The sequence below is a fragment of the Fomitopsis serialis genome (genome assembly GCF_022376445.1).
Source record: "Fomitopsis serialis strain Sig1Antser10 chromosome Unknown B0H18scaffold_35, whole genome shotgun sequence".
NCBI classification, from domain to species: domain Eukaryota; kingdom Fungi; phylum Basidiomycota; class Agaricomycetes; order Polyporales; family Fomitopsidaceae; genus Fomitopsis; species Fomitopsis serialis.
Window position 1 is genome coordinate 1 of NW_025954995.1, and position 19,675 is coordinate 19,675.

At 54.8% G+C, this 19,675-nt stretch overlaps 8 protein-coding genes across 8 annotated transcripts; 3 read left to right on the plus strand and 5 right to left on the minus strand.

Moving 5' to 3' along the window:
- B0H18DRAFT_1008659 (uncharacterized protein) lies at positions 1–2,191 on the plus strand. Its single transcript, XM_048028797.1, has 10 exons — positions 1–389; positions 447–481; positions 536–699; positions 779–869; positions 926–1,023; positions 1,077–1,174; positions 1,235–1,236; positions 1,291–1,435; positions 1,562–1,610; positions 1,806–2,191. Exons 1-10 carry the CDS (start codon positions 328–330, stop codon positions 2,091–2,093), a joined length of 1,032 nt encoding a protein of 343 aa, XP_047893100.1. The 5' UTR covers positions 1–327; the 3' UTR covers positions 2,094–2,191.
- A 1,176-nt stretch (positions 2,192–3,367) lies between these two features.
- On the minus strand, positions 3,368–4,598 carry B0H18DRAFT_1008670 (uncharacterized protein). The gene is made up of 4 exons (XM_048028798.1): positions 4,578–4,598; positions 4,434–4,513; positions 4,292–4,375; positions 3,368–4,240 (listed from the first exon to the last, which is right to left on the minus strand). Exons 3-4 carry the CDS (start codon positions 4,355–4,357, stop codon positions 3,866–3,868), a joined length of 441 nt encoding a protein of 146 aa, XP_047893101.1. The 5' UTR covers positions 4,358–4,375; positions 4,434–4,513; positions 4,578–4,598; the 3' UTR covers positions 3,368–3,865.
- A 509-nt stretch (positions 4,599–5,107) lies between these two features.
- Positions 5,108–6,101, plus strand: B0H18DRAFT_1169995 (Hus1-like protein-domain-containing protein; the record flags this gene model as incomplete). Its single annotated transcript, XM_048035880.1, has 4 exons — positions 5,108–5,263; positions 5,325–5,502; positions 5,578–5,706; positions 5,768–6,101. Coding segments are annotated over 4 exons (564 nt in total), but the record flags the coding sequence as incomplete, so codon positions are not given.
- Positions 6,102–6,366: 265 nt separating this feature from the next.
- B0H18DRAFT_374585 (uncharacterized protein) lies at positions 6,367–7,968 on the minus strand. Its single transcript, XM_048037802.1, has 2 exons — positions 7,651–7,968; positions 6,367–7,599 (listed from the first exon to the last, which is right to left on the minus strand). The coding sequence occupies exons 1-2, from the start codon at positions 7,714–7,716 to the stop codon at positions 6,760–6,762; spliced, it is 906 nt and encodes a 301-aa protein (XP_047893103.1). The 5' UTR covers positions 7,717–7,968; the 3' UTR covers positions 6,367–6,759.
- A 428-nt stretch (positions 7,969–8,396) lies between these two features.
- B0H18DRAFT_374594 (uncharacterized protein) lies at positions 8,397–10,186 on the minus strand. The gene is made up of 4 exons (XM_048037803.1): positions 10,040–10,186; positions 9,766–9,981; positions 8,865–9,701; positions 8,397–8,813 (listed from the first exon to the last, which is right to left on the minus strand). The coding sequence occupies exons 2-4, from the start codon at positions 9,829–9,831 to the stop codon at positions 8,502–8,504; spliced, it is 1,215 nt and encodes a 404-aa protein (XP_047893104.1). The 5' UTR covers positions 9,832–9,981; positions 10,040–10,186; the 3' UTR covers positions 8,397–8,501.
- A 790-nt stretch (positions 10,187–10,976) lies between these two features.
- Positions 10,977–12,456, plus strand: B0H18DRAFT_955027 (Alpha/Beta hydrolase protein; the record flags this gene model as incomplete). Its single annotated transcript, XM_048042316.1, has 3 exons — positions 10,977–11,636; positions 11,688–12,085; positions 12,327–12,456. The coding sequence occupies 3 exons, from the start codon at positions 10,977–10,979 to the stop codon at positions 12,454–12,456; spliced, it is 1,188 nt and encodes a 395-aa protein (XP_047893105.1).
- On the minus strand, positions 12,322–16,215 carry B0H18DRAFT_1008684 (SPX domain-containing protein). The gene is made up of 14 exons (XM_048028799.1): positions 16,115–16,215; positions 15,872–16,065; positions 15,559–15,822; positions 14,728–15,529; positions 14,349–14,644; positions 14,188–14,296; positions 14,066–14,158; positions 13,962–14,012; positions 13,509–13,910; positions 13,272–13,445; positions 13,046–13,218; positions 12,894–12,984; positions 12,797–12,841; positions 12,322–12,750 (listed from the first exon to the last, which is right to left on the minus strand). The coding sequence occupies exons 2-13, from the start codon at positions 15,880–15,882 to the stop codon at positions 12,797–12,799; spliced, it is 2,511 nt and encodes an 836-aa protein (XP_047893106.1). The 5' UTR covers positions 15,883–16,065; positions 16,115–16,215; the 3' UTR covers positions 12,322–12,750.
- Positions 16,216–16,811: 596 nt separating this feature from the next.
- On the minus strand, positions 16,812–17,948 carry B0H18DRAFT_1085212 (NAD-P-binding protein; the record flags this gene model as incomplete). The annotated part of the gene is made up of 6 exons (XM_048031885.1): positions 16,812–16,999; positions 17,055–17,337; positions 17,394–17,433; positions 17,512–17,618; positions 17,669–17,809; positions 17,886–17,948. The coding sequence occupies 6 exons, from the start codon at positions 17,946–17,948 to the stop codon at positions 16,812–16,814; spliced, it is 822 nt and encodes a 273-aa protein (XP_047893107.1).
- Between the last annotated feature and the right edge of the window lie 1,727 nt (positions 17,949–19,675).

The following is a 19,675-nucleotide window of genomic DNA, read 5'->3' on the forward strand; positions in this document are numbered from 1 at the left end:
AAGCAGCTGTCAACGACAGTGTTCGATGCGCCGTCTATGTTACGCGATGTGGCGTCGACGATCCGTCAGGAAGCTCTGTGGAATGACTTATTCTGACCATATTCTGACTACTGAATGTCTCAAGACCCGCCTCGCGCCCGCCACTAGTCGCGAGCGCATTGATCGTTCTCTATGAAGGAGATGCCAAGCCTCTGCGGACCCTTGTCGTTACGGCTCTGCTCATATGGGACGGATACAAGAAGGTTATAGCTCGGGTCCGCGGTTCTGTTACCCTCTTTCAGCTTCTTTCTCTGTATCATAGCCTCGGCCCACATTCTATCCTCTATTATGTCGTCCGACAGTGATGTTGCTGCCGAACTAGCTGACGTCGTGTACAATCTTGAGCTTGGGTACGTGATCCACTTGATTCTGAACACTTGCCGCTGACCTATAGTGGTTCCCTTCAGCTACGTACAAAACTACTGTGCGGTTGCGACGACAGGTGAGCGTTGTTAATAGCTGAGAGCACCGCTAGCCTGACGCGGTTGGAATTCAGCACTCATATTCTACGAACATTTATGCACGCTACCCCAAGAGATCGAACGTGATTTGGAACCGCAAGAAGACTGGCGCCACATTACTATTCCTACTCAATCGGATCGCTACGGCAGGTCTCGGCTTGCGATGATACTCACAATGCCTAACTGGGGAACTGCACTCGTGAGTGTATTGCCTTTGATCCGGCATGCGTGAATCTGATACTGTGCCAGGCGTAAGCTCACCGAGAAATGGTGTAAAGACCTCTATTGATGTGATGGAACGAAACAGCTGCAAAACCGTGAACTTGCTGTTGCCGAGCTTTCAGCTCCTGTTGTCCATGATCTGGGCAGGTTCGTCGTCCATGCACAGTGTTGCCGTGTATAATGCCGCTCATCCAGTGCAATAGCATTCTCGGCCCTGCGCGTCTTTGCTGTCAGCGGTCGGAATTGGCGTCTCGCCAGCTTCGTATTTGCCCTGAGTATGGTGCCAGTTGGCACAAACCTCGTAGGCTCCATCCGCGTGACATCTGTTGCGTCTGCTTGACCTCAGTACTATAGGCGAGCGACATCCGGGAGACATACGCCATCATCGAGGTGCCGTGGTATGGCCCTGCCTGCGACCTCACTTCTCTCCTATCAGCGAAGACTAGCCTAACGTGCGTGTTCGGTCTATATTCTGTGTGACTGACGTCTCGTTATTGACGTGCTCGCGACAGTTGTGCGCGCATTGTTGGATTCTATACCATCCGCAGAAACTAATATGGTATCGTAGTGCTCATCTTGACTCGCGCATGCCTTATAGCAGCGGACGTGTTTGTCCTTGCCGTGACCTGGAGGAACACATACAAGATCAAGAAAGAAGCTAGCGTCATGAACATGAGGACACCCACTATAACTCTGCTCTTGAGAGATGGTGCGTATCGCTAGTGTATTCCAATTACCCCTCGCTGAAGCATGCAATGGCAGGGACAATATATTTTACGTGAGCTGTTCCGGCGAATTTTCAGTCACTTAATACCGAAAATGCGACGCTTTGCCTGTAGCATGCTGCTGGTCCTGAATGTCTTACACTTGGCCTTAGAGATCACCAACGTACGTATGCACATTCATCACTATCAGCAACTGCTCAGCGACTCTGATTGGTAGGTCTTCTGGGACATCACATACTTTGTTACAGGGTTCGTGTCCTTCTTGGTCATACTACACGCCCGCGAACATACTGATCAACCTTTATGCTCTAGATTCTCCTCGATCGTCATCTCGCGCTTCCTTCTCAACCTACGCCAGGTACACATGACCGACGACATGGCTGGCTCGGAACCGTCCTTCATCGCTTCTCGCGCTTCAGGGCTGAGATTCGCCTCCGCGGTCGTAGGCAATCTGGGCGAGCACCTGGAACACGGTCAAACCATGTCCGGTTCAGCAGTGTTCCAGGATACATATGCAGAGACCGAAGACGGTTCGGACTCTGACGATATAGAAACACCTCGCGATCAGTGGGCTCCGGACTCAAAGCCGTATGAAGAGGAAAGACCTTCGTCGCAGGGCGATGAAGGCATCGCTACGTCAGCTTGACCTATTACGACATCCTACACCAGATGGCCCTTGCATATGTAACATTACTACCGCACACCTTCGTATATCATACACGTATCCCGGCACTGGTGCCGTACAACCATAGGCTGTTTAGCCTGAGTATGCATCCCCCTTAGGTGGCTGCATCCTATTGAGGAATCCGCGGGTACTCGAAGGACGAGTCCGAGATAGATTTTGGCACATGGCCGTTGAGGACGGAGCGTGTCACTCTGTCAGAGTAGTACTCGTTACATGCATCATACTATGGAACCTGTCGTCGGATTCAGAATGCTCATCCTCAAGCCTGACAGGGCCTCTGTGACTATCCATGTTCGCCAAGTGTCAGCCCGGATCCACACTCGCCGTTCAACAAGCGGACAGGCAAGGAAATGCTTAGCAGTACATGTTCGTGATGCGTGCGTGCGCCGCATGGATTAAATCTGATTCCTTCTGCAATGTGGGTACGAGCCTGTATTCCAGGCATGACATGGCCTGTCAGTGGATCAAGATCAAAACCCCTGGTGTAAATGGCACCGTTGGACTACTCACGGTTACTTTATGTTTGGCATTGTCAGAGCGATGGAGGGGAACACGTAACCCCAAGGATGCATGGCCGCCGAGAACAGGTGAGCAGTATTGCAGATGATTCGAGTCTCAGTTGACAACCGTGGAGCAGGAAAAAAAATAGAGGCTTCGACTCGGAGGGTTGGGAACAGCATCAGGCAGTGCAGGGACACTGAAATGGTGGATCAGAGTCCCGAGTATACTTATTCTCTACGCATGGCTGACTTTTAGCCATGAGGCCCACGAGCTTCAGGGCGCCCGCTGTTACTATAGCCACGACACCTACGGGCCACCCGTGATACATGGATGCTACTAAATATCAGACCAAACAGGTAAGTCCTTCGCCTCTTTCTTTTCCTCCACAAGCCTGTCATCAGACGATAAAGTGAACAACCATACGCGGGTCCTCCATATGCCGCTAAACCTCTCGCTTGGCTCGACATAGAAGAAACGGCGCAAGGAGCTGAAACTCTCCAGGATCTTTTTCGCCCAGGGACGGATACAGGCAAGCCGCCTGGCGCTGGTGGCGGCGTTGTGGTTGTCGTTGAGGAAGATATACTTGACCTGATCATACATCGCAGACCAAACAACCGTGTCCAACGTAATGTTGGCCCCGCCCATCTGCACGAGACCGTCGTCTGAGTACGGCAGGAACTGTGGAGATCATTAGCAAAGTGAATGCAGATGGCAATGGAAAACGTATGCATACACTGGCATCACTAACGTCTTCTACCTCGAGATATCTCAAATTTGGCATGAGCCCGCAATTGATCGTGTCCGATATCAAGGACCAAACGGGAGTTCGGACCGATGAAGACGTTCGTTCGCACTTGAAGCTGATCAACTGGTGCCGCACAACTCGAAGAATCTCGTTGAGATCTCGGTTATTCCTATCGTTGAAGGAAAGATGAAGGTGTGTGATTGCGTGGGGGGCATAGATGGCGTCCGCGAAGAGAAAGGAGTGTGTCTGGACATATTTGAGGCGTGGGACGGCATCGTGTGGTATGCTCCAGTTAGGAAGCCAGGAATGATCCTGTATGTGCAGTGACTCTAGACAGGTCTGCTGTTGGAGGAAGTGAACAAAGTCGCTAGGAGAGGTGACCCAGCCATCGAACGACTTGAGTTTGAATGTGCACTGCGCAAGCAGCACAACGGAGTCATAAGCTGCGGGCTCATCGTAATTGGCACAAAGGTTGAGCTTCAGATGTTCAAGCCCTGTGAGCATGAGGAGTATTTCCATCACCAGCGGAGTCACGGGAGTCATGCGCAGTCACGGGAGTCATGCGCCCATTGTCATGAGCCTCGAATTCGTTGACGAAGGACGCCCGTCTTGAGGACCTCGTGAGAGCCTGGTGCAGACTGCGAACGTGTTTAACCCGCCCCACGTATACTTTGCGATACAAGAGACGTTCGGCTTCGAGTTGGAGGGTGCGGCATACACGACTTGCATCAGCGAGCGTGCGCGGAGAGTCGACGTTCTCAAGAATGTGCGTTATCAGTTCGAGTGGCAGCGACTTCACTGGTGCGTTGCTGCCCTCTGCAGGTTGCTTCGGTCGTGTTCGCCGGACCCGCTTGACGCTGGGCTAGATCATCGGCTCGTCATTTGGGACGGAATGGTTCCAATGTTGACTTACCTGGGCAAGAACCTCCAAAACCGGCTTTGTCTTGCTGGATCGGAGGACTCTCTGCAAAGGGGCCATAGTTATGTATCACGGTTCCTAGAACTCATGACCTCAGCTCAATCAATGCTGCGGTATGAAGCTTGGAAGAATGAACCTGTTCGCCGTGGGCAGTGCGACAAACCTACTGCTGATTCGACGAATGTTACGCTCGTGTGTGTTCTACAGAGCATAAGACTGTATAGATGTACAGCGAATGACTTGAGCTTGTGACGTGGACTAGCCTCTGTATTGTACACACCTGAGTGCCATGCATCTGAAGTACAACGTTCACAAGGATGGTCGCAAGCACGCGAACTCGAACAAGGCGCCCGGAACCGGCCATGTGACCTTTCGTCCTCCCGATTCGATGAAATCTCCGCTGAGAGTGGACGCCCCGGGAGTCAGGTATCTCTCTCATAACACAACTTGAAAGACAACGTGTCCCTGGGCCTGAAGGCCTGATGCATGATGATGCTGACGGCCACAGAGCCACGACTGGGAGGTGTCGGAAAGCAGCACCATACCGTGACTGACCTCAACATCCAGGACTCGTACGCTTGCAAAAACGATTGCCGGCGGACCGTGTGGCCAGGGCTTCATGCAAGTTTCAACGCATCGCTACAGGTGTACTCACGCTATCATAGACACAAGGCAGTGGTTGATCATTAGATACCCGAGTAAGACAGTTGCGCCTTTCGATGGCTGACAGGCCGCAGCCGCGTACTGTTACGTGATCCTTGAGTGTCTGCTTGAATGCTCTGTCATTGCTCATGCTGGTTGATGAAACAGGCTTGCGAAGAAGGACGAGGTTGCGGTTCTGACGTTCGAGATCGCGACGACGACACGGATGGGCCGGTACGTCCGGATTACGCACGACGTCCGGATCGTGGTCCTGAACTTCAAGACGTGGGCTGGCTCAAGGAGCCGATGTGCCCTGAGCCTGAGGTCCATCACTACGCCTGCATTCCCCATTGGTGTCGGTGAGATGAATATTTGATATCTGAAGGTCCATATAATCCTCCCGCCCCTTGCGAAGCTGCGCGCCGTCGTGGAGCGTATGCGCCCGCTCGCGGCGGACGTGATCGGCATCCGGGCTAACTTGTCGGGGTGCTTGCAGCTGTGCGCCCAGACCGACAACTCGCGCGTAGATGTGGCATGGAACGGGCTGTCTAATCCCAGAATGGGTAAGTCGTTTTCCGGAATTTCTTGTCTTACTGGGATACGAAGGGCGTGTCGTCCGTCGTTTGTTTGAGCGCAAGATCCGAGCACGCAGGATCCGGATACCTCGGACGCACGCGGCCCAACGACGCTGTACGGCGTTCTCGTGTCTCTCAGAAGCCTCCAGAACTTCCTGAGCAGTCACGTCGTGTCGACGACGACCATTGCGTGTGAGTCGTGCTTGTCGGAATGTCCTAGCGCCACCATTGCTCACGCACCATGTGTCCGTAGGCATATGCCAGAACCACTGCATCATACTGTACGTGTACATCGACGAGATGGCGGGGGCAGATGGCATCCTGACATTCTACATCCCGGCTATTATCGAGTGACCCCGCCACCTCCGCGCGTTTCTTTTCCTCCGTGTTTCGGATCTTGAGTGATCATCCACTGTCTGTTTTTGTTGTTGGTGCTCGCCCCGTCGTGATATCCGCCTGCTGTATCTATAGCTTCCTCTCACTGCTGTGGGCGTGCTCGGGCGCCCGTTGTACTGGCCTCATCCGTTGTCGCATCTCATCGACTGTCTAGGACTCGGCACGGGTTGCCAGTATACTTGACTGTGCCAAGTACTGCATCGCTCTGCTCCGGATTCGCAGACTGCCTCGTTCGCACGCGCCTGATTCGTTTGACCCTAGGCTACATGACAGTCTCGAGCTCGTCATCTATAATAAGATGGAATAACCTGACATGAGACGCGTGAGCTCAAGACGAGGACGACTGTATTGAGGGCCGGGCATATCGCTCAAAGATACATCGCAGCATACGGTTCGGTCCGCGTTTCCTACTAGTCTGTCTGCTTGGTGCAGAGTCGGTACAATACTTTCTGGAATGCCTCAACTATTCGCCGATGATCAATCCACAAAGTATGCTGGCTTTCAGTCATGACAAACTTCAGGGCGAATGCATGCTGTTCCTATAGTTACAACGCCCACGGGCCACCCGTGATACATGCATGCTTTCAGATATCCGACCAAACAGGTAAGTCCCTCGCCTCTTTCTTTTCCTCCACAAGCCTGTCATCAGACGATAACGTGAACAACCACACGTAGGTCGACCATATGCCGCTATCCCCCTCGCTTGGCTCCACATAGAAGAAACGGCGCAAGGAGCTGTAACTCTCCAGGATCTTCTGCACCCAGGGACGGATACAGGCCAGCCGACTGTCACTGGTGGCAGCGTTGTAGTTGACGCCGACGATGCCGGGGAACATGTAGTCGAACTGATCATGCAACGCAGACCAGACAACCGTGTGCAATGTAATCCTGCCCATCTGCACGCGACGGACGTCTGAGTACGGCAGGAACTGTGGAGAGCATTAGCAAAGTGAATGCGGACGGCAATGGAAAACAGATGCATACACTGACATCACTAATGTCTTCTACCTCGAGATATCTCAATTTTGGCATGAGCCCGCAATCGAGTGTGTCCGATATCAAGGACCAAACGGGAGTTCGGACCATTGAAGACGCTCGTTCGCACTTGAAGCTGATCAACTGGTGCCGCACAACTCGAAGAATCTCGTTGAGAGCTGGGTTTTCCCCCTCATTAAAAGAAAGATGAAGGTGTGTGATTGCGTGAGGGGCACAGATGGTGTGCACGAAGAAAAAGTGGTATGTCTGCACATATTTGAGGCGTGGGAGGGCATCGTGTGGCATCTTCCAGTTACAAAGCCAAGAATCCTGTGTGTGCAGGTTGAGCTTCAGATGCTCAAGCCTTGTGAGCATGAGGAGTATCTCCATCACCAGGAGAATCACGGGAGTCATGCGCCCATTGTCATGAGCCTCGAATTCGTTGACGAAGGACGCCCGTCTTGAGGACCTCGTGAGAGCCCGGTGCAGACTGCGAACGTGTGGAACCCGCCCCACGTATACTTTGCGATACAAGAGACGCTCGGCTTCGAGTTGGAGGGTGCGGCATGCACGACTTGCATTAGCGAGCGTGCGCGGAGAGTCGACGTCCTCAAGAATGTGTGTTATTAGTTCGAGTGGCAGCGACTTCACTGGTGCGTTGCTGCCCTCTGCAGGTTGCTTCGGTCGTGTTCGCCGGACCCGCTTGACGCTGGGCTAGATCATCGGCTCGTCATTTGGGACGGAATGGTTCCAATGTTGACTTACCTGGGCAAGAACCTCCAAAATCGGCTTCGTCCTGCTAGATCGGGGGACTCTCTGCGAAGGGGCCATGGTTATGTATCACGGTTCCTAGGGCCCATGACTTCAGCTCATCCAATGCTGCGGTATGAAGCTTGCGAGAACGAACCCGTTCGCCGGCGTGGGCAGTGCGACGGAACTACTATACTGCTGACTCCGGATACAGTATGGTTCGACGAATGTTACGCTTATGTGTGTTCTACAGAGCATGAGACTGTGTAGACAGCGAATCCCATGAGCTTGTGACGTGGACCACTATACCGTACACACCTGAGTGCTATGCATCTGAGACAAGTTAAGTACAACGTTCACAAGGATGGTCGCAAACACGCGAACGATCTCGAACAAATTAATGAACGAAAGCGCGTCGGGCGCCCGGAACCGGCCAAGCATGTGACCTTTCGAACTCCCGATTCGACGAATCTCAGACTGACAGCGTAGTCAGGTATATCTTTCCTGACACAAAGACAGCGTGTCTTGATGTTGTGACGGCCACAGAGCCACGACTTGGAGGTGCCAGAAAGCAGCACTACCATACTGACCTCAACATCCAGGACTCGTACGCTCCCAAAAACGATCGGCGCCGGCGGACGTGGCCAGGGCTTCATGCAAATTTGAAGACATCGCTACAAGTGTACTTATGCTATCATAGACACAAAGCAGTGGTTGATCGTCTCTTTACATACACATGTGAGAATTGCGTATGTACATACTTCTGGTCTGGTTCAAATAAGTGGACTGCGAAGCGACGTAATGACTTCAGACTGCCCTACACACCAATGTGCTACGCGCCCCCGACCCACCCACGATACATCTATTCAGTTATCAGTCCAGACAGGTACATCCCTCACGTCTTTCATCTCCTCCACGAGCCTGTTGTCCGACGACAGCGTGAACAGCGTCGCGCAGAGCACATTGGTCGGCGTTCGATCGACATGGAAGAAACGCTCCACAGCGCTGTTCTTCTTCAGGAATTCCGTGGCCCAAAGACGGAGATAGGCCCGCCGGCCGCGTACAGTGTGGGGAGCATTGTCGAAGTCTTCGCGGCAATACATTGAAGACCAAACAAATGTTTCCAACGCGATGGCCGACCCACGCAGACGCCAACGACCGTCCATGAATGGCCGGAACTGCGCAGAGGGTCAGTGAAGAGAAGAATGGCTGGGAGAACGAATGCGTACGCTGGAATCACTAGATCGATGGTCCATGACCTCGAGATACTTAAGGTGGGGCATGGGCCCGCAACCGAGTACGTGCGATATGACAGACCAGAATGGTCTTCGAAGTCGCCTTTCACCATGCCGTGTGCACTTGACACTGACCAGCCGGTGCCGCACAGCTCGAAAGGTCTCAGCGAACGTCTGGCCGCTCAACTCGCACATGGAGAGATCGAGGTGTGTGATCGCGTGAGGGCCTCGTATGTGCTGCACGAATAACCTTTGAGATGTCTGCACGTATTTGAGGTGTGGGAGGGCTTCTTGTGATATCTCCCAGTCAAATGAGTCGTGCCTGTGTAGGCTGAGTGATTCTAGACCAGTCTGCTGTCGGAGGAATTGAACGAAGTCGCTATCCTTGACTGTCCAGCTTTCGAGTGACCTGAGTCTAAATGTGCACTTTGCGAGTGTACGCAGCACGATCTTGTAAATGCCATAGTCATATCGTTTGATTTCCAGGTGCGCGAGGTTCGTGAGCAAAGGGAGTATGTCGTTCACCAGCGGAAACACTGGACTGAGGCCTCTAGTCATTTCAACCCGTAATGCATTTACGAAGAATGCCCGTCTGGATGACTTGGTGAGAGCCTGATGCAAACTGCGAACGTGCCGAATGCGTTCCATATGGACTTCTCGGTACAATAGACGCTCGGCCTCGAATTGAACAGCACGGCAGGCACGACTCGCGGCAGCGAGCGTGCGCGGAGAGTCGAGGTTCTCGAGAATGAGGGATATCAGTTCGAGTGGCAGTGACTTGACTTGCTCTTCGCAGGTTGCTTCGGTCGTGCATGCCTGGTTCGCTTGACACTTGGTTAGATGATAGCCTCGTCAGTTGGAGTTGTGCCAGCGAGTAGCCACTGAGTTGACTTGCCTTGGAAAGCGCCTCAGAAGTCGGCTGTGTCTTTCGGGGTCGGAGGTCCCTCTGCGAAGAAGACATGCTTCTGTATTGCTGTTCCAAACCCGTACAACATCATGCGTTGTCAGCTCGTACAATCCTGTACAATCCTGTACGATGCTAATTGGGATAGCCATACCAGAATATGCGAAGGGATTCGCGGTGGTAGCCCTGCAGAGTGTGACGGTTACGCTGTGTTCTCGGTTCTCGTGAGTCTGGTTCGAAATCAACTGTAGCGCAGTCCACATACCTGCTCTCAGGAAAGGCCCTTTTCGGTGGAACGTTGTACCGTTGTTCGCAGTACTGGGCCTGGCAGTCGACGTCTCCAGGTTACCCGCTGGCGATTCGAGCTCAGGAATGGTCCTGAGATGAGCGCGACTGCCCAAATGGTGGCGCGACGCAGTTCGGATGCAGCCACAAAGCCACCGTTGGCCACATGGCACATGGCCCAGTGTCTTTGTCAGCAGACAGTGAATAGTGCGGCCATGAGGCGGGGACGCGGTCGTATCGTCCATAGCTTCTGGATCTCTGCTTCGTCCTGGGAGAGCCTGAGTCGTTCATTTTGTCTTGATGTTTATGTATATCCACCGATTCATGTTGGAGCATCGCATCCACGTTTTTCATCATTCCGTACAGGTTGTACCAACACTACTCGCTCAACTTGATCTCCTCCAGGATGTATCATACTGTACTTACGTCGCGCCTCTAGTGATGTATAATAGTGTCCGCTGGGTGTCTAACTGCGCGTAAAGCCTCAAGATCTCAAGATCTCAGGCCTCAGGCTCTCAAGCTGCGGAGCGCTGGGCCCTGTCGTTGCTGCTCCTCCCCATCCACCTTCGGGGATACTAGAGGGGATTGGGAATGTGACTCTGCACTTAGATTTGTAATATTTCCTCTCTACTCCATGAAGGCAGATCTGGAGGGGCCTGCTATAGGGAGCGATGTTTGGGTGATGCGACGCAGAGCTCCGAACTCAGTACTCGTACTCACCGGCGAAGACCATATACCGTGATCGGGAGCGGGATGGACTCAGAGGCCTCCGAGTCAGGCCTCGAGTGTGACAGTGTTATCGTCCGGCGAGTCCATGAATCCGCTTCGCACAACGTCGCTACGTAGGTTTCAGTTGACGTACATAAACACTCGTGCGCTCCGACTGACAAGACAACAACCCCATCAATATCCGCGCTATGACCGACTCTGAGATTACTGGGACAGTCGACTTCACGGCTAACGGGGAGACCTACCAGACCTGGTACCGCCTCCTAGGCGACCTCAACTCTGGCAAACGCCCCCTTGTTACGCTGCACGGTGGACCCGGCTTCGGACACGAAGCCATGCTCCCGCACTATGAGCTGCACAGAGCCCGCGGCATCCCCGTCATATGCTACGACCAGCTTGGCATCGGGAAGAGCACGCACCTCCGCGAGAAGCCGAAGGAGTTCTGGAGCGTCGAGCTGTTCGTCGACGAGCTGGCGAACCTCGTCGAGAAGCTCGGCATCGCGGAGAACTTCGACTTGTGCGGCCATTCGTGGGGCGGGATGCTCGCCCTGTCGTATGTGCTCGCGAAGCAGCCCAAGGGACTGAAGCGGATGGTCCTGGTGGGAACGCCGTCGTCTATGGAGCTATGGCAGAAGGGGACGAGGGAGCTGCTCGAGGGCTTGCCGAAGGATACACGGGAGACACTGAAGAAGCACGAGAGGGAGGGCACGACGGACAGTGAGGAGTACAAGGCGGGGATGGAGGTCTACTTTCGCAAGCACATGTTGAAAGTCGTCCCGGTGGATCCCCCAGTTGGCACAAGGTGCACTCCGCGCGAAAGAGGAAGACCCTACGGTGTATTCGATCATGTGAGTGACACTTAGACTGAATTACCATCGTATATTACTGACTGTGATCAGGAACGGCCCTTCCGATTCTACATCACTGGGACCATCAAGAGCTGGTCGGTGCTCGACGACCTGCACAAGATCTCCCAGGAGACGCTGGTGATCAACGGCGCCGACGACGAGGCGAGGGATTTCGTCGTCGGTCCTCTCTTCTGGCGGATCCCGAAAGCGAAGTGGGTGCAGTTCGCGAATAGTTCTCACCTAGCGTTCTTCGAGGAGCCAGTGCGGTACTTCGAGGTTGTTGGGCAATTCTTGACTACACCGTATGTTGATGGGGACGCAGTCAGTACCAACCTTCGTAGGGCACGGATAGGAACAGTGCATAACAGGAATGATAGACCAATCCTATGGACCTGGATCGAAGAGCCATTGGGAACTCAAGCTAGTGTTCGTTGTCAGCTCGGCATTCGGTACGAGGATACCTTTTTGAGAAAAACGACAATCAGCTAAGACATAATGAGAGTTCGTATTCCTGCGTACTCCTCGACGCACAAAGGTATGTCGATTGTGGATGTACGATGGCAACCCGTCAACGACCTAAACCTGAACAAGGTGTAGTGCCGCCGCAATCACGCCCGTTGCGTCAGTAGTAGGGGAAAGCGACTCACCAGATGACTACCTATATATGTGCTACCTCCCATCTCGCGGTAGGCCTGCTTCATTTGCAACCGCCAGATTCGCTGCACTCACATCTTCCTCCGTTGTACCTGACAACCTACGACGACTGAGTATGGTAGCAGCATTGATGTTCGCGCGGATCGGAGCACATGATACGCACTAGACGGACCTCATAGCTACGTCGACAACACAAGTCGCACTGTCGGTTACTTCACGTTAGACTCCCAGTCTGCATCGCAGTACGTAGGCACAGGTGCAGCACGAGGTGGATAGCAACTAATGAAGCAACTACAATCCAGTTAGTGTAATGAGACTGCGCTCAAATGTTCTACAATCCCTACGAGGCTCTATTATACTACATATCAGCGTGCAGGTATCTGCGGACCAGATGGATGAGAGCTGCAGGGCCTATGATGGCCGAGAGCATGGATGAGTGGCACGACATGCGTGTTAGAGACTGGAGGAGGACGTCAGAGAAAATACTTTGATTCGGTGATTAAGACTTACCCAATGGCCTCCATCAAGAGGAACCCGACGGTTGCGACCACCTTCAGATAACGCATGAGTGGAGCATTGCAGCAGAGACAGTGATTATCCTACCATCATCGCAATGAAACTCGCAGGCACGCCATTCTTGAGGAAGTCGATGTTAGTCAAGTACAACTGGCCCATATCGTCTTCCTGGTTCGCACTTCATACGACGGTAGATGTTAGCACAGAGCACACTAAGGACGGATGTGGACATGACGTACGCCGTCTGGTTGGGGAAGCCGGAGACCGGCATGCCCATTCCGGTCGAACACAGCAGACCGGTCAAGAAGATCAGCAGATTCTGCCTGTTTCCTGGCATGTTCGCGCCCACTTCCTTGGCGATGGGAACGAGCAGAACGCTGGCGATTGTGTGGCTGATGAATGTCGAGACGACCTGGACCGCAGACTTCAGCTAGATCGGATGTCGGAAGACTGAGCAGCACCTACCAAGACGATACATGAAAGTACGATGACAACGGTGTAGAGCGAGAGCCCAGAGATCATTTCCCGAATGCCGTCGTCCATGACTTCCAAGAGGCCACTAGACGTAACGCCCTTGCCCAGGGCGATGCCGCCCATCGCGAGGAATACTACCGTCCACAAGAACTGCTCGAAGTCCTCCTACAAACTCACACACCGCTCAATCAGCTGCTTTCTATGGACGCTCGGACAATCCAGACGCACCTTCTTCAGCACACCCGTCGAGAAGAACGCTACAATGGGTATGATAGCGATAATGCCCATATCACCAACGGCGTCCTCGATCTGGTGCTCGAAGCACCACAGCGCGATCGTGACAAGGCAGACGAGGGTGACCCACCACTGCTTCATCGTGAACGGCTCGCGCGACGCACGTATTGGCCGGATCTCAATATCGCCCTCGCCGTCTGGTGAGCGAGCGGGGCGGTACGAGACGAGGAGCAGCAACCAGATGAGCACAACAGAAATGCCCGAGACGGGCAGCGCGACGGCGAACCAGCTCGCCCAGTCGAGTTGTGGGTCCATCTCGTGCAGCGCAATGAGGTTCTGCGGGGAGGATATGGGCGAGCTTTGGCCACCGATGTTGGCCGCCAGGGCGATGCCGATCTACAGAATCATGTTGAGGACGGAATCGTGAAAATCATTGTTCAAACTCACGATCAGACATGGAGCAAACTTGGACTTGGGCGGAAGTGTCCTAAGTATTGGCTATATGCGCTTGAGTGCGACGTCCCTCTTTGCAGCCGTGCAGAAGGCCTTACCTGGATGAGGGAGAAGCATAGTGTAGGCGCTGCAACGTTACTGATCCACATGCTTGCGAAGCATGCGACGCCCATAATGCAAGCAGGACAATACTGGGTCTTGTACCAGCGAGACTGAGCACCTTCGTAATCAACACGCGGTCGATAGCAGTCTTACTCAGGGCGGATGCGATGGTGAAGCCGCCGATGAGGAGCATGATCGTCGGCGAGAACATGACGGAGAAGATGTATCTACACAGACATCGTCAATAGACTTCTCGGAGATACACACACAAAGACTCACTTGGTAGCATCGGGTGTGCTCAGTCGCTCCTCACCGTCAGGCGACCGGATAACGCGGAGCGTTACAAGAAGCAGGGGAACAAAGATGGAAGTCACGAACAGCGGGATCGCCTCCGTCGCCCACATGATCGTCGCAAATACCAACACCGCAAGACATCGACTCGCCTCGACGCCGTCCACCACCTTGACGTTCAGCAAGATGACGAACACGAGGACGGATACGAACAGAAACACTTGCTTGATCGTCAACCGCAGGTGACCCGCCTTCGTGTTCATGTCCAGCAAGCCCTTCTCGGGCTCGAGCAGAGCGTCCCGCCGCGCGCGGCGGGGCTGTCCTCAGTGCCCCCTCGTCGTGCATGCCCAATCATCTGCCGCCATACCGTGTCGCGCTCCCAAGCGATGTGCTCGCGCTGATGCAGCTGGAGCTGGCGCTGTGCCGCCCGGTGGTCGCCGTGTGTCACGCACTTCGTGTAGAGCTCAACGAGGAGCGTAATCGTCGCGTTAAGGTGGTCCTTGGTCGCCTGCGAGAACGGCTGCGCCTGCTCGACGACGTCGTGCAGGTAGTGTTCCTGCAGCGCGCTGTCCGTCACCTTGTCATACTTCTTGAGAATCTTACGGAACCCGGAGTAATTCAGTTCAACGTACGACCGCATCGATGTCGCGGTGAGGTAAAGGTTGGTTATCCGCCGCTTGAAGAGCAGCTGGATATCCGTCGCGTAGTTGTTCTTCGCCGTCCAAACAGTCTGCGGGCTCGTGAGCGAGGTGATGCTGTCCTTCATGCCCTTGACCTTGGCCGCGATCGTCTTGGTCGTCACCTTGGGCGAGTGTGGCGACCCGATCTGGGACGAGCCGGATGCCTGCCCATAGTGCTGCGACCTGAGCGAAGCGATGCTCGCCTCGAGATTGCCGTGGTCCTCTACGGATGAAATGCTATATCGTCGGGTGGGCTGCGAGTCATACCTTCGTCTGCCTCGTGAGGCCCCGGCAGCAGAGCTCGCGGAACGTGCGTGTCGACGACTGCCTGGAGGGCGAGAGGGCGAGCGAGTAGGGTCACGGCTGGCTACCGGACTGTGGGCATCGAAGTCATCCTCGTCATCATCATCCTCGTCGTCGTCGTCTGTGCCTGCGTCCATGTACTGATGTCCCGCGTCCGGCCCGACTTCCTCCTGCTCCTGGACGAGCCTCTTCAGATGCTCAACCTCCTCTCCAACTCCTTCTCCTGCGTGTCGTAGAAGAGGCATGTCTTCTTGAGCTCGCGATCTAGCAGTGGGACGAAGATGCTGTCTGTTGCTGCACTAGTCACCCCACTCATGAGCGCAGTCTCCTCGCTCGCCTCGAGGTCGCGGTGCTCGCTGTAGAACGAGTCGCCGAGGCCGGCCTGCTGCTTCTCGAGCTGGTAGACTGTCTTCTTGAGAGCATCGTAGGCAATGTATTCGTCCCACCACTCGGGGACGGCATTGAACTTGAGAGACGAGCTAGAGACTGCGTCAAGCGGCTACGAGGGAGGAACTGGAACACACTCGCCTGAACTTCATGGCGAAGGCGGCGAGGTCGGATCCCGGGTGTGGACGACTGAGCGTCCTGAGCGGGATGCTCTCTGGGATATGACGCGACGTGTTGGTGCTCACGAGCTCGGGATGAGCAGCTTGGTCCCTGACTCTGACTCCCTGTGCCGCAATCGTCCTCAAGGTCGCCACGTGCGTAGGTGAGGTCGTCGTCTACCAAGGCGCTCAGTGTCTAGTTGGCAGCCAGAAATAGCGCCAAAACCTTCTCCTCCGCTACAACGAGAACAGTTCTAAGTGAGAGAGCAGGTTGACCAGCAGCGATGCCGGTGAGGGAGCAAGTCGAAGAGCCCCAGGAGGCGGTCGACAATCGAGGCGGCGCCGGGCAACAACCGTGCGATAATTTCGATCGTGCAAGTGTAAGCGCCCACTGCGATCGACTCAAGCGCCGGAGGACTCAGGAGGCCCGTGTGATTAGTATTATAACTACTAGTAATTCTTCTGGACATACATTCATTCTATTCCCGAACGTACATACCTGTTCTGTTCAATTCTGAAGGGACAGTATGCTTATGGTACTTGTCATGATGCGCAAGGCTCGCTCGATCGCGGAGGCATGAAATATACCACGCAGTCCCATTGACATCATGTTCCCATCTAATCCGAGCCGCGAAGGACTGTGCACCTCGTACTACGCTACCAAGCTGCGCACGGTGAAGCATATGCATTGCCTGATCTTCGAAGTCGCTTGCTTGTACATCACTGGCCTATCCCGGCCTCCGACGATTGCAGACAGGATGAGATGCGAGGCCTCCAGAACAGTGACCGCCACGAGCACCACGTTTCTTGTACCAGCACAAATCACGCAAGTGCTTGCCAAGCGAGGCTTCCCATTGCATTCCGAGAAACTACGTACTTAAGTCCATGTATCCATGGCTTCGCGGCGATCACCGCGTGCCCTCTCAGGCTGTCTCGTCTCCGAAGCCCGGACCTGAGAGGTACGCCCCAGTATCCGCAGGACCGACACTGCTGACAGTCGCCAAGAACTGACGGACTGCCGCCTCTGGAGTCTGGACCTGCACCTGCGGGTACACAGCTTTTACCTTCGCCAGCAGTCTGCCGAACTTCGCCATGTCCTCCGCGGACGCCGCTGCGCAGAGAAACTCGTCGTCGTAACTCGTTGCGCGCGCGAAGGCACTACGCACCTGCCGACGTCTCTGCGGTGGCGGACGTGTCCACCCACCCCGGGTTGACAGAGACGACGGTGAAGCCCTCGTCTTTGAGCCCCACCGCGTACTTGAGCACCACCATGGTCAGCGCGGCCTTGGTGATGGAGAGCGCGGCCATCGTGGCGACCTGTGCCTTCAGGACGAACTCGCGCGTGCTGGCGCCGCCGCCGACTAGGATGATCTTCTTCGTCGTGCCTTTGCGGAGCAACGGAAGGAAGGCGTTCACAGCATGGATGGCGCCGAGGACGTTCACCTCGTACTGCGGAGAGTTGGGTCAGGGCTGGCGGTGTGAAATGTGGATTGGTGGATACTCACGGACTGGATGAAATCGTCATGAAGCTTATCTTCGCTCGGACTGCATAAGGGGTAGAGTGGGCATGTGAGTGTCCAGGACTCGCCAGGCCCGGGGGGCATCGACTGGGGCAGAACATACTAATCTAGGAGACTCCGCAGCACGCTTTCGCGGTCCAAGATGGCAGCGTTGTAGATGAGTACGTCCAAGGAACCGTTCGCCACTTCCGCCGCTTCTGCGGCCGCATTCTTCGATGAGGTCAATATGACTGTGGATCAAGAAGTACTGTCGTACAGACCTGGAGCGTGCGGTGGTCCGTCACGTCCGCCCCTAGGACGTGCACGTTCTTGTGTGGAAGCGCCTGCAAGACGGCATGCAGGTGCGTGGACGTCTGCTTGTTGCGCGCCGTGGCGAAGACTGTGTTGTCCGGTTCGAGAGCCTGCGGACGTCTGCGGTCAGCAAGCGGCGCGTCGACGACATAAACAGTACGGATGGCGCTGATATCGTGCACTTACGAGCTGGCGGACGAGCTCGAGTCCGATCCCGCGAGAGGCACCGACGACGGCGTACGACGGCATGTTAGTCTGTAGGTTCCAGCAGAATATTCTCTGGATGAGACAGAAGTCAAGCATCCAAGCAATTGAGGCTTTATAAGGCATCCTGTCTCTGAAGCATGCTGACCCCACATCGCTACCGAATTCTCTAAGTCAAGCCTGCACAAATTTGGCGCCGATGCTCGCATTAACGTGGCCCGATGACAGCGGTGAGTGGTGCGAATCGTTGGGCGAGTCAGTCATCCGTCGAGCAGCTGATGAGGCGAAAATAGCAGCATGGCGGGGCTGCCATGTTGTCCCGCGTAGCTACCTCTGCTGTAATCCGCACTGCACGCCTACAAGTTAATGCAGTGTATGTACGCATGACGCAAACCTACACGCACCTAGACACCCTGATCGTTCCGAGTTTGGGATCAGGCGCGAGTTCGTCGATGTAACGTACAATACAGTCCTTGACAAGCGGGCGAGCATTGGGCAGTATCCCCATCCTCTGGTAAGCAGCTGACGGACTGTCAGCGGATCGTAAATCTCTGCAAGAGGGTTCAGCGGAAAGGACTTGAAGGAAGACGAGTTTCATAGTACGCCTATATTCGGTGCGAGGAGTAGGCGCACTTACGTGCATCCATCCCACCCGGAGTCCCGAGTCGGAAGCGCCTGCTATTAGCACACTATCATCGCGCCGAAGTTCGTCATCCACGTAGTATGGCGAATCAAGTACTGCGCATCTTGCCCGCATATATGAAGGCACATGCTCCAGATCGCTGCTCGTCCGCGATCTGCTAGCTTGATGACCGCTCTTCTTACTTATGGTCGGCGACGATTAAGAGGTCGGCGCGCTGTGGGGACCTTATTAGACTCGCCAACTTGGATGCATAGGCCGTCATTTGGGACGCCTGAGGCTCGCAAGCGCCTCAGGTCTGACGCACGCCCGCGCGCTATTGGGGCTGTACAACGTGGTCTAGATGAAGGGCGTATTGGGTGGGTTGCTCCTGGGCTGCCCGTTATCCACTGGCAGAGGTGATGTGCTCGTCCACAACCTCTCAGGCCTATCGAGCGATGGGTTCAATGGGGACCCTAGGTGACGCCTTGAGTGTGCGGATGACGTGCGTATCAAGGTTAAGTGACACCCATCCTGAAAACTGATTGTGAGGGAGCAGGTGCGTCGGCGAAGGGTGGAGCGGAGCATCAGCCGACTGGATGGTCGAGGCGACTGGGAGGACGTACCAGCTTCAACGGGAAACGGTGGACGTCAGGCGGAGTACGTTCAATTCAGAAGGGGTGAAGGCGGGTCCTCGAGGTGACCATGCATTCCAGATTACTTACCGGACACAAGAAAGTAGCAGAGCGCAGTGGGTGACTACGAACATACACGCGTTGGCCGAGCGGAACGGATCACCACGGAGAGGACGTGCTGACTCGCAAGCTTCAACGACCAATGGTATACGAGGACGAACGGAGGAACGTGACGCGAAGACTAATACCCAGTCAGCAGTGAGGTCGGCTTCACCTGGCGCGGAACGAAACCCGGCTGAGCGCGCTACCACTTGCGCAGGCGTACGGACGATGACGGCGAGACACTTCGATGCGAGGATCGACTGATGGGGAGGCCACTGTCAGGAATAGAACGCTTAGTACGAGTGACCAACGCACATACATACCGGCAGTCCCGTCGTTGCGCGGCGCGACCGAGTTTGAGGAGAGTCTGGACTGGACCCTGGCCGAGTCAGTCTGGGATGAGTAAGTAGTGTGAT

Coding starts and splice junctions, on each gene's coding strand:
- B0H18DRAFT_374594 (XM_048037803.1), bottom strand. CDS start 9,831: ATGTCTTCTTCGCAGAGGGACCTCCGACCCCGAAAGACACAGCCGACT. Junction 9,702..9,765: donor CTTCTGAGGCGCTTTCCAAG/GCAAGTCAACTC, acceptor CATCTAACCAAG/TGTCAAGCGAACCAGGCATG. Junction 8,814..8,864: donor ATCGATCTAGTGATTCCAGC/GTACGCATTCGT, acceptor CCCTCTGCGCAG/TTCCGGCCATTCATGGACGG.
- B0H18DRAFT_1008684 (XM_048028799.1), bottom strand. Junction 14,645..14,727: donor TCGCTTGGGAGCGCGACACG/GTATGGCGGCAG, acceptor GCTCTGCTCGAG/CCCGAGAAGGGCTTGCTGGA. Junction 13,446..13,508: donor CGACGGGTGTGCTGAAGAAG/GTGCGTCTGGAT, acceptor GTGAGTTTGTAG/GAGGACTTCGAGCAGTTCTT.
- B0H18DRAFT_374585 (XM_048037802.1), bottom strand. CDS start 7,716: ATGGCCCCTTCGCAGAGAGTCCCCCGATCTAGCAGGACGAAGCCGATT. Junction 7,600..7,650: donor TTTTGGAGGTTCTTGCCCAG/GTAAGTCAACAT, acceptor CCGATGATCTAG/CCCAGCGTCAAGCGGGTCCG.
- B0H18DRAFT_1008659 (XM_048028797.1), top strand. CDS start 328: ATGTCGTCCGACAGTGATGTTGCTGCCGAACTAGCTGACGTCGTGTAC. Junction 1,436..1,561: donor CTGCTCTTGAGAGATGGTGC/GTATCGCTAGTG, acceptor CTTTGCCTGTAG/CATGCTGCTGGTCCTGAATG. Junction 1,611..1,805: donor TGGCCTTAGAGATCACCAAC/GTACGTATGCAC, acceptor AACCTACGCCAG/GTACACATGACCGACGACAT.
- B0H18DRAFT_1008670 (XM_048028798.1), bottom strand. CDS start 4,357: ATGGCCCCTTTGCAGAGAGTCCTCCGATCCAGCAAGACAAAGCCGGTT. Junction 4,241..4,291: donor TTTTGGAGGTTCTTGCCCAG/GTAAGTCAACAT, acceptor CCGATGATCTAG/CCCAGCGTCAAGCGGGTCCG.